General features: G+C 44.6%; 1 protein-coding gene across 1 annotated transcript; it reads left to right on the forward strand.

Annotated features, from left to right (window-relative positions):
• The first annotated feature begins 9,168 nt into the window (after positions 1-9,168).
• Positions 9,169-12,469, forward strand: LOC112622432 (class I histocompatibility antigen, Gogo-B*0103 alpha chain-like). The gene is given in 9 exon segments (XM_025382062.1): positions 9,169-9,187; positions 9,190-9,255; positions 9,385-9,654; positions 9,899-10,174; positions 10,749-11,024; positions 11,129-11,245; positions 11,687-11,719; positions 11,826-11,873; positions 12,044-12,469. Coding segments are annotated over 8 exon segments (1,086 nt in total). The 5' UTR covers positions 9,169-9,183; the 3' UTR covers positions 11,870-11,873; positions 12,044-12,469.
• The last annotated feature ends 53 nt before the right edge of the window (positions 12,470-12,522 follow it).

Here is a 12,522-nt window from a genome sequence, read left to right on the forward strand (position 1 = left end):
GCATTACAAGAATTCCTAAAAGAAGCACTAAACATGGAAAGGAAAGACAGTTACCAGCCACTACAAAAACACACTGAAATACACAGACTAGTGACCCAATAAAGTAACCACATAAGCAAGTCTGCAAAGTAACCAGCTAACATCATGATGAGAGGATCAAATCCATACATATCAAGACTAACTTTAATGTAAATAAGCTAAATGCCCCATTTAAAAGACACGGATGGGCAAGCTGGATAAAGAACCAAGACCTATCAGTACGCTGACTCCAATACACTCATCTCACATGCAATGACACACATAGGCTCAAAATAAAGGGATGAAGGAAAATTTACCAAGCAAATAGAAAGCAGAAAAAAGTCAGAGTTGTAATCTTAGTTTCTGACAAAACAGACTTTAAACCAACAAAGATGAAAAAAGATTTTTAAAAAGGGGCATTATGTATGGGTAAAGGGTTTAATTCAACAAGGAGATCTAACTATCCTAAATATATATGCACCCAATACAGGAGCACACAGATTCATAAGTGAGTTCTTGGAGACCTCCAAAGAGACTTAGAATCTCACACAATAATAATGGAAGACTTGAATTCCCCACTGACAATATCAGACAGATCATCAAGACAGAAAATTAACAAAGGTATTCAGGCCCTGAACTCAGTCCTGGATCAAATGGACCTGATAGATATCTACAGAACTCTCCACCCCAAAACAACAGAATACACATTTTTCTCATTGCCACATGGCACTTACTCCAAAATCGATCACATGATTGGAAGTAAAACACTCCTCAGCAAATGCAAAAGAACTGAAATCGTAATAGTCTCTTGGACCACAGTGCAATCAAATTCAAAATCAAGAATAAGAAATTCACTCAACTATACAATTAAAGAGAAATTGAATAACCTGTTCTTAAATGACTTTTGGGTAAATAATGAAATTAAGGCAGAGATCAAGAAGTTCTTTGAAACTAATAAGAACAAAGATACAAAGTACCAGAATCTCTGGGAAACAGCTAAGGCAGTGTTAAGAGGGAAATTTATAGCTGTAAATGCCCACATCAAAAAGTTAGAAAGATCTCAAGTTAAGAACCTAAAATCACATCTAAGAGAACCTGAGAACAAAGAGCAAACACATCCCTAAGCTAGCAGAGGACAAGAAATAACAACAACCACCAAAAAAAATTAACAAGGGTATTGTCTCCTGAAGGAGACAGAAACACGCAAAAGCATTCAAAAGATCAATGAAGTCAGGAGGTTTCTAAAAAAATTACGAAAATATATAGACCACTAGCTAGACTAATAAAGAAGAAAAGGAAGAAAATTCAAATAAACGCAATCAGAAACAATAAAAACATTACCACTGACCCCACAGAAATATAAGCAACTACCAGAAAATATTATGAATATTTCTATGCACGTAAATGAGAAAATCTAGAAGAAATGGATCAATTCCTGGACATATATACTGCCCCCAAGACTGAACCAAGAAGAAATTCAATCCCTGAACAAATAACGAGTTCTGAACTTAAGGCAGTAATAAACAGCCTACAAACCACAAAAAAGCCCAGGACCAGATGATTGACAGGTGAATAGGCTCAGCCCAAAAGCTTCTTAACCTGATAAACAACATCAGCAAAGTCTCAGGATACAAAATCAATGTGCAAAAATTACTAGCATTTCTACACACCAACAACAGATAAGCCAAGAGCCAAATCAGGAATGAACTCCCATTCACAAATGCCACAAAAAGAATAAAATACCTAGGAATACAGCTAACTTAGGAGGTAAAAGATCTCTACAGGAGAACTACAAACCACTGTTCAAAGAAATCAGAGATGATGCAAACAAATGAAAAAATTTCCTGTGCTTATGGATAGGAAAAATCAGTATAGTGAAAATGGCCATACTTCCCAGTGTAAAGTACAGATTCAATGCTATTCCTATCAAACTACCATTGACATTCTTCACAGAACTCGAAAAAATATTTTAAAATGCGCATAGGACCAAAAAAGAGCCCAAATAGCCAAGGCAATCCTAGGCAAAAGGAACAAAACTGGAGGTATCCAGTACCTGATTTCAACTATACTTCAGGACTACTGTAACCAAAACGGCATGGTACTGGTACAAAAACAGACACATAGACCAATGGAACAGAATAGAGAATCCAGAAATAAGACCACACACCTACAACTATGATCTTGGACAAACCTGACAAAAACAAGCAATGGGGAAAGGATTCCCTATTTATAAATGGTGCTGGGATAACTGGCTAGCCATATGCAGAAGATTTAAACTGAACCCCTTCCTTACAACATATACAAAAATCACCTCAACATGGATTAAAGACTTAAATGTAAAACCCAAAGCTATAAAAACCCTGGAAGACAAGGTAGGCAATACCATTCAGGACATAGGCATGGGCAACGATTTTATGACAAAGGTGACAAAAGCAAGTGTAACAAAAACAAAAATTGACAAATGGGATCTAATTAAACTAAAGAGCTTCTGCACAGCAAAAGAAATTATCAACAGAGTAAACAGACAACTTACAGCATGAGGAAAATTTTTTGCGAGCTATGCATTGGACAAAGGTCTAATATCTAGCATCTATAAGGAACTCAAACAAATTTACAAGAAAAAACAAAACAACCCCTTTAAAAAGTGGGCAAAGCGTATAAACAGATGCTTCTCAAAAGAAGACATACATGCAGCCAACAAACATATGAAAAAAAGCTCAACATCACTGATCATTAGAGAAATGCAAACCAAAACCACAATGAGATAACATCTCACACCAGGCAGAATGGCGATTATTAAAAAGTCAAAAAATTAAAGATGCTGGCAAGGTTTTGGAGAAAAAGGAACATTTATACACTATTGGTGAGAGTGCAAATTAGGTCAGCCATTGTGGAAGACTGTGTGGTGATTTCTCAAAGACCTAAAGACACAAATACCATTATACCCAAAGGAATACAAATCATTCTATTATGAAGACATATGCATACATATGCTCATTGCAGCAACATTCGCAATAGCAAAGATGTGGACTCAACTTAAATGCCCATCAATGATAGACTGGATAAAGACAATGTGGTACACATATACCATGGAATACTAAGCAGCAGAAAAAGGAATGAGATCATTTCCTTTGCAGGACATGGATGGAGCTGGAAGTCATTATCCTTAGCAAACTGATGCAGGGACAGAGAAGCAAATACTGCATGTTCTTACTTATAAGTGGGAGCTAAATGATGAGAACACGTGGAGACAGACAGGAGAACAACACACGCTGGGGTCTTTCAGAAGGTGGAGGGTGGAAGGAGGGAGAGGATCAGGAAAAATAATTAATGGGTACTAGGCTTAAAAACTGGGTGATTAATCTGTGCAACAAACTCCTACAACAGAAGTTTACCACCAGCGCTGAGGAAATAATCACATGTTGGTCAGGGGCCCACTGGGCCCGCTGTGAGAACGGTTCACAGATGTTAGGGCTTCAGGTTTTCTATTCTTCCTAATTTAATCTTGCTAGGTTGTATGTTTCCAGGAATTTATCCATATCCTCCAGGTTTTCGAGTTTGTCAGTACAGAATTATTCATAATAGTCTGTGATAATCTTTTGTATTTTTGCGGTATCAGTTGTAATGTTTCCCTTTTTTTTTTTCTGATTTTGTCTGAGTCTTCTCTCTTTTTTTCTTAGTTTGTCTAGCTAGTGGTTTATCACTTTTGTTTATCTTTTTGTAGAACGATCTTTTCACTTGGTTGATGATTTACATGGTTTTTAGAAGTCTTTATTTAGTTCTGTTCTGATTTTTATTATTTCTTCTGCTAATTTTGGATGTAGTTTGTTGTTGCTTTTCTAGTTCCTTGAGGTTCATTGTTATATTGTTAATTTGTAGTGTTTTTACTTTTCTTAGGTAGGCATTTATTGCTATAAACGTCTCTTTTAGCCCTGTTTAACTGTATCCCACAGGTTTTGGTATGTTGTGTTTCCATTTTCATTTGCTTCAAGAAACTTTCTGATTTCCATTTTAATTTCTCTACTGACTCAATGGTTATTCAGGAGCATGTTGTTTAATTTCCACGTATTTGTCTAGTTGCTAAAGTTTCTCTTGGTGTATATTTCTAGTTTTATTCCATTGTGACTGGAGAAGATATTTGATATGGTTTCAACTTTTGAAAATTTGTTGAGACTTTTTTGTGGCTTAACATAGGCTCTCTCCCGGAAAATGTTCCATATGTTTGTGGAAAGAGTGTAGCATATTCTGTAGTGTTAGATAGAATGCTCTGTAAATGTCTTTTAGCTTTATTAGGTCTAAAGTTTAAATCCAATGTTTCTTCTTGATTTCTGTGTAGATGATCTGTCTAATGCTGAGGGTTGGATGTTGAAGTGTCCACTATTATTATACTGGAGTCTATCTCTCTTATTAGATGTAGTAATTTTACAGGCTGCTCTTTGTTAGAAAAGAAAATGACTTTGGGGCTGCATTTCATTAAAAGGAAAACCTTACTGAGGACTTCTGTACCCTCACTATCTGCCTAAATAATTTCTTCTTAACTCCTATATCACTGCCAGCCTCTGAGCCAGAATGAGGTGACACAGAGAGCCTGCACTGTGCAGAACACATTTTGGCAAAGATTGCTGAGTGACAGTAGTGATGTCCAGTTTCTAGGTGCAGCAGTGACATCTGTCCTGGCCTCAGTGTCCAGTGTCCAGCACCAGGGTGTCAGAGGTGTGAGCAGTGGCGTCTGTGCTTAGCAGTAGGGGCAGTTCTTCCTAGGAGGGACCTGATCCAGGGTGGGCTATGGATTCTGTTCCTGGATGTGTAGTTTCCAGCCTGCTTAATAAAATTAGCCCCCAATACCATGAATGCTACTGTATGTGTAAATTAGAGAAATTTGGTTTCCATGGTTTCCTCCAAGAAGTGAGTGGGAAATGAGTCTGTGGGCGGGTGTCAGAGAGCGGCATTCGCAGGTGTTCCATGTGCAAGAGCCACATCCTGAATTCTCTACCTGGCCTCTACCGCATGGTGGAGAGAACAACAGGGAATGTCACATCTCATAACTGATGATACACATCCTCCCTTTTCTTTCTGTGAGAAAAATCCTCTTTTAAACAGGGTTTGAAAACCCACCCCACCCACCCACCCTGGCCACTCTCTGATCTCTGATCTCAGTGGTTCCCAATGTGGCTGAGCAACAGGATTGCTGGTGGGAGCTTAGAAAATACTCAGGCCACTCCCCAGAACCCCAGTCTCAATATTATGCACAAGACCAAGGAATCACTTATATAACAAGCCCTATGGGCAAGGCTGATGCTCAGACATGTGGGATCCTGGTGTTTTTGATCTGGAGACCGGCAGCATGAGCTTCAGCCTTGTCATAAATCCAGAATCTCTTGTTTGACTCCAGAATTCCTGGATCTCAGCACCACGTTCAGATGATCCCTGTGCATATGGGAGTTCCTTGTCTAAGTGTTCCCTAGACTTGGGGTCAGAACTATGCAGTCTGCTCTGGGTGTGCTCTGATCAGATCCCTTAAACTGGAGGTCCAGGGTTCAGTCCTTGTGCTCATTCTTTTCCACAGTCAACCATTCCCTTGGTGCTTCGTCCATTCTTGAGGTTTTAAGTATCATTAATATAGTGTGACCTCCTAAATCTATTTCTCCAGCCTGCTCTATTTCTCCTTTCCTCTAAACTCTGGAGTTGTCTGTCCAAATTCCACCCCAGCTCCCTCACCTGCATTCCTAGTAGACATCTCCTCCACTGAGTGCCTGTGATGCCCCCTCCTCAGTATGCTCCTGCCAGAGTCTCCCCATCTCCACTGACAGCAGCTCCACCCTTCCTTCTACTCACTCATTTTACAACTATGGGTGTACTTGTTTCATCTTTCTCACACCACAGATACAATCCATTGGCAAATGCTGTGAGTCCATCTTCAAATGCATCCAGAATCCCCTCACGTCCCACTCTTTCCCCTGCTCACACCCCAGTCAAGGTCACCGACATCTCCAGCCTCGAATACTGCACTCGCTTCCTACTGTTTTCCCTTCTGCCTCCCTTGTCCCTCGCCTCTCAATTCTGTTCTCAGCACAGCAGTCAGAGATCCTTTTAAAAGAGAAGTTGTGGCCGGGCTTGGTGGCTCAAGCCTGTATCCCAGCACTTTGGGAGGCCTACACGGGCAGATCACTTGAGGTCGGAAGTTTTGAGACCAGCCTGGCCAACACGGTGAAACCCTGTCTCTACTAAAAATACAAAAATTAGCTGGGCGCCAGAGTGAGACTCCATCTCAAATACATACATACATACATTGCCTCCCTTTTACATGCATGTGCTTCAACCAGTTCTCTAGGAAGACATTCCAGACAGCTCTTTATCATTTGTTACTATGTTTATTTGACTGCAGAGCTTTCAAGATTTTTAACATTTTATTTTTAAATTTTTAGTGTAAAAATAATTCATGCTCACAATGGGAAATGAAACAATCAAAATATACATAAATATACTTTTAAATCTCTCCTGTCACTAAATCCAAACCCACTTTACTAAGGTGATTACTATTGTATCAGCCTTCTCTCTGCATGTCTACTTTCTTCACTTGCATGCAAACCATACTGAGTGTTTTTATCTGGTAGCTTTTGTTGAACTGCAATGACTGTAAATTTTATATGTAATTTAATCATTTTCCAGACAACTGGTGATATAACTTAAATAGTATAAAGTCCACACATTCAAAATACACAATTCGGTGGTTTTTAGAATATTCACAGTTGTGCCTCCAGTACCACAATCAATTACAGATCCTTTTATCTCCTCCCAGCCCTGCAGAAAAATCCATATCCAAAGCCCAGGCCTAAGAAACTACCAATCTATGTTTTAGCTCTACAGATTTACCTATTCTGAACATTTTATGTAATGAAATTATACAACATGTGGCCGTTTGTGTCTGTCTTCTTTTACTTACCGGAACGTATTCAAAGTTGGAATGAGTCGTAGCTTGTATCAGTACTTAACATCTTTTTCATTGCTTAATTCTATTCCATTGTATGGATATATCACAATTTATTTATTAGTTGGCAACATTTTGGTCCTTCTCATTTGGATTATGATGAATAATGCTGCTACAAACATGGTATATAAGTTTTCATGTGAACTTATGTTTTCATTTCTCTTGGGTATACGGTATACATAGGAGAGGATTGCTGGTTCATGTAATAACTTAATGTTCAACAATTTGAGCTACTGATAGCCTGCTTTCTGAAGGGGCTATGTCTCTTAAATCCCCACCAGCAAAGTGTGAGTGTTCTAGTATCTCCACATTCTCATCAACACTAATTATTACCTTTTCAATTATGGCCATTCCAGTGGGTGGGAAACAGTATCTCATTTTTGGGTTTATGTGCATTTCGCTGATGGTTAATGATGTTGAACATGTTTCTATGTGCTTATGAGCCTTTTGTATATTATTTATCTTATTATTATTTTATTTATTGTATATCATTATCTTATTATTACTAATATTATTATATTGAGTTACAACCATTCTTTATATATTCTAAATACAAGTCCTTTCCTTGCCAGATGTAAGATTTGCAAAAATTTTCTCCCATTCGATGATTTTCTTTTCACTTTCTTGGTGGTGTCCTTAGACTCACACATTTTTAATTTTGATGATGTTTGATTTATATTTTATTTCCTCTTTTTGCTTGTGCCTTTGGTATAATTTAAGATCAGTTATTTTTACCTAATCCAAAGTCATGAAGATATATACCTATGTTTTCTTCTAAGAGTTTTCTAGTGTTAAGTCTCACATTTAGGTCTTTGATACACGTTGAGGTAATTTTTATATGTAGTGTGAAGTAGGGATCCAGCTTTATTCTTTTGCATATGGATAGCCTGTTGTCTCAGCACCACTTGACGAAAAGATAATTTCTTCCCCCACTGAATTATATTAGCACCGTTTTCAAAAACCAATTAACTATAAAAGTGAAGAGTATTGCTGGGCCCTCAATTTTGTTCTGACTTCATTCTTTTTAATGCTGTTGTAAGTTGGATTTTTTAATAACATTTGTATTAATGCATTGATACTCTATAGAAGCACATTCAATTTTTGTGTTTTGATCTTGTAGCCTACTAATGTGCTAAACTCATTTAGTATTAGTAGTTTAGTAGTTGCTAAACTCATTTAGTGTCCAGATAAAATATGCACACTGCTTAGATGTGCATAGTTCAGGAAAACAGGCAGTGTTTGAGCGTCCGTGAAGAGCATTGGGTCTGCATGGAGCACTCGCAACTTTGAGGTGATGACTACAGGCTCCCGGTCGCAATAGACAGTAACAAACTCTGCTTCTTTGTATTCAGGAGATGTTCTGGACTCACGCAGGGAAACTCGGGCTAGGGAATGAAGATAATTTTAAATGCAACAACTCAGAGTCACAGATCCATAGTCTGGGAAAGTAAAACTTAGGAGCTTTGAGGGTTTAATTGTAATGCTGTTTTGACACAGGTCTTTTACAGATTGGAATTCTAATCATTCAGGGATTACCAATACTGTGCTACCTACTGTATTAATAAACAAAAAGGAAACTGGTCTCTATGAGAATCTCTATGTGGTGGCTTCAGACAAAACTTCACCAGGTTTAGAGAGAAAACCCCGGTCTCTACACCTCCATTCCCAGGGCGAGCTCACTCTCTGGCATCAAGTTCCCCGTGGTCAGTTTCCCTGCACAAAGGTCCAAGGGGAGAGGAATGGAGTCGGAGGCAGGGAGTCCAGTTCAGGGTCGGGGATTCCAGGACGAGTAGGGAAGGGGAAGGGGCTGGGTGCAGCCTGGGGGTCTCTCCCTGGTTTCCACAGACAGATCCTTGTCCAGGACTCAGGCAGACAGTGTGACAAAGAGGCTTGGTGTAGGAGAGGGATCAGGACGAAGTCCCAGGTCCTGGGCGTGGCTCTCAGGGCCTCGGGCCTTATCTGCATTGGGGGAAGTACTGGGTTGGGGATGCCCACTCCCCTAGTCTCACTTCTCCCAACCTGTGTCGGGTCCTCCTTCCAGGATACTCGTGACCCGTCCCCAGTTCCCACTCTCATTGGGTGTCGGATGTCTAGAGAAGCCAATCAGCGTCGCCGCGGTCTCAGTTCTACAGTCCCCACGCGCCCACCCGGACTCTAGAGTCTCCTCAGACGCCGAGATGCGGTCATGGCGCCCCGAACCCTCCTCCTGCTGCTCTCGGGGGCCCTGGCCCTGACCGAGACCTGGGCCGGTGAGTGCGGGGCCGGGAGGGAAACGGCCTCTGCGGGGAGGAGCGAGGGGACCGCAGGCGGGGGCGCAGGACCCGGGGAGCCGCGCGGGGAGGAGGGTCGGGCGGGTCTCAGCCTCTCCTCGCCCCCAGGCTCGCACTCCTTGAGGTATTTCAGCACCTCCGTGTCCCGGCCCGGCCGCGGGGAGCCCCGCTTCATCTCCGTGGGCTACGTGGACGACACGCAGTTCCTGCGGTTCGACAGCGACGCCGCGAGTCCGAGGATGGAGCCGCGGGCGCGGTGGGCGGAGCAGGAGGGGCCGGAGTATTGGGAAGAGCAGACACGGAAAGCCAAGGAGGCTGCACAGACTTTCCGAGTGGGCCTGCGGACCCTGCTCCGCTACTACAACCAGAGCCAGGCCGGTGAGTGGCCCCGGCCCGGGGCGCAGGTCACGACCCTTCCCCATCCCCACGGACGGCCCGGGTCTCCCCGAGTCTCCTGGTCCGAGATCCGCCTCGAGGCCGCGGGCCCCGCCCAGACCCTCGACCGGGGAGAGCCCCAGGAGCCTTTACCCGGTTTCTTTTTCAGTTGAGGCCAAAGTGCGCGCAGGGTGGTCGGGCCGGGGCGGGGCTCCGTGGGTGGGGCTGACCGCGGGGGCGGGGCCAGGGTCTCACACCCTCCAGTGGATGTTCGGCTGCGACCTGGGACCCGACGGGCGCCTCCTCCGCGGTTATCACCAATTCGCCTACGACGGCAAGGATTACATCGCCCTGAACGAGGACCTGCGCTCCTGGACCGCAGGGGACATGGCGGCTCAGAACACCCAGCGCAAGTGGGAGGCGGCCCGCGAGGCAGAGCAGTGGAGAGCCCACCTGGAGGGGACGTGCGTGGAGTGGCTCCGCAGACACCTGGAGAACGGGAAGGAGACGCTGCAGCGCGCGGGTACCAGGGGCAGTGGGGAGCCTTCCCCATCACCTCTAGATCGCCCAGGATGGCCTCCCATGAGGAGGAGAGGAAAATGGGATCAGCGCTAGAATGTCGCCCTCCCTTGAATGGAGAATGGCATGAGTTTCCCTGATTTCCTCTGAGGGCCCCCTCTGCTCTCTAGGACAATTAAGGGATGACGTCTCTGAGGACATGGAGGGGAAGACAGTCCCTGGAATACTGATCGGGGTCCCCTTGGACTCCTGCAGCAACTTTGGGCACCGTGAATTTTTCTCTCAGGCCTTGTTCTCTGCCTCACACTCAATGCGTTTGAAGGTCTGATTCCAGCTTTTCTGAGTCCCTCGGCCTCCACTCAGGTCAGGACCAGAAGTCGCTGTTCCTCCCTCAGAGACTAGAACTCTCCAAGGAATAGGAGATTATCCCAGATGCCTGTGTCCGGGCTGGTGTCTGGATTCCGTGCTCCCTTCCCCACCCCAGGTGTCCTGTCCGTTCTCAGGATGTTCACATGGGTGCTGCTGGAGTGTCCCATGAGAGATGCAAAGCGCCTGAATTTTCTGACTCTTCCCATCAGAACCTCCAAAGACACATGTGACCCACCACCCCGTCTCTGACCATGAGGCCACCCTGAGGTGCTGGGCCCTGGGCTTCTACCCTGCGGAGATCACACTGACCTGGCAGCGAGATGGGGAGGAGCAAACTCAGGACACTGAGCTTGTGGAGACCAGGCCAGTAGGAGATGGAACCTACCAGAAGTGGGGAGCTGTGGTGGTGCCTTCTGGAGAAGAGCAGAGATACACGTGCCATGTGCAGCATGAGGGGCTGCCAGAGCCCCTCACCCTGAGATGGGGTAAGAAGGGGGATGAGGGGTCATGTCTCTTCTCAGGGAAAGTGGGAGCCCTTCTGGAGCCCTTCAGCAGGGTCAGGGCCCCTCATCTTCCCCTCCTTTCCCAGAGCCATCTTCCCAGTCCACCATCCCCATTGTGGGCATCGTTGCTGGCCTGGCTGTCCTAGCAGTTGTGGTCACCGGAGCTGTGGTCGCTGCTGTGATGTGGAGGAGGAAGAGCTCAGGTAGGGAAGGGGTGTGGGGTGGGGTCTGGGTTTTATTGTCCCGCTGGAGGTTTCAAACCCCAGGTAGAAGTGTTCCCTGTCTCATTCCTGTGAAGCAGCATCCACATAGGGGCTAACCCAGCCTGGGGCCCTGTGTGCCAGCACTTACTCTTTTGTGCAGCACATGTGACAATGAAGGACGGATGTATCACCTTGATGGTTGTGCTGTTGGGGTCCTGATTCCAGCATTCACGAGTCAGGGGAAAGTCCCTGCTAAGGACAGACCTTAGGAGGGCAGTTGGTCCAGGACACACACCTGCTTTCCTCGTGTTTGCTTATCCTGCCCTGGGTCTGTAGTCATAGTTCTGGAAATTTCTTTTGGGTCCAAGACTAGGAGGTTCCTCTAAGATCTCATGACCCTGCTTCCTCCCAGTCCCCTCACAGGACATTTTCTTCCCACAGGTGGAAAAGGAGGGAGCTACTCTCAGGCTGCGTGTAAGTGGTGGGAGTGGGAGTGTGGAGGAGCTCACCCACCCCATAATTCCTCCTGTCCCACGTCTCCTGCGGGCTCTGACCATGTCCCGTTTTTGTTCTACCCCAGTCAGTGACAGTGCCCAGGGATCTGATGAGTCTCTCACGGCTTGAAAAGGTGAGATTCTTGGGGTCTAGAGTAGGCGGAGTGGGGGGCGGGGCAGAGGGTAAAGGCCTGTGTAATAGAGATTCTTTGATTGGGACGTTTCAAGTGTGTGGTGGGCTGTTCAGAGTGTCATCACTCACCATGACTGACTTGAATTTGTTCATGACTGTTGTTTTCTGTAGCCTGAGGTAACTGTCTTGTGTGGGACTGAGATGCAGGATTTCTTCACGCCTCCCTTTTGTGACTTCAAGAGACTCTGGCATCTCTTTCTGCAAAGGCATCTGAATGTGTCTGTGTCCCTGTTAGCATAATGTGAGGAGGTGGAGAGACAGTCTACCCCTGTGTCCACCGTGACCCCTGTTCCCACGCTGACCAGTGTTTCCTCCCCAGTCATCTTTCCTGTTCCAGAGAGGTGGGGCTGGATGTCTCCATCTCAGTCTCAACTTTATGGGCACTAAGCTGCAACTTCTTACTTCCCTACTGAAAATAAGAATCTGAATATAAATTTGTTTTCTCAAATATCTGCTATGAGAGGTTGATGGATTAATTAAATAAGTAAACCCTAGAATTTCAGAGAGCAAATAAAGACCTAAGAACCTTCCAGAATCTGCATGTTCGCTGTGTTGAGTCTGTTGCAGGTGGGGGTGGAGAAGGCTGTGAG

The sequence above is a fragment of the Theropithecus gelada genome, chromosome 4, assembly GCF_003255815.1.
Source record: "Theropithecus gelada isolate Dixy chromosome 4, Tgel_1.0, whole genome shotgun sequence".
Lineage (NCBI taxonomy): Eukaryota > Metazoa > Chordata > Mammalia > Primates > Cercopithecidae > Theropithecus > Theropithecus gelada.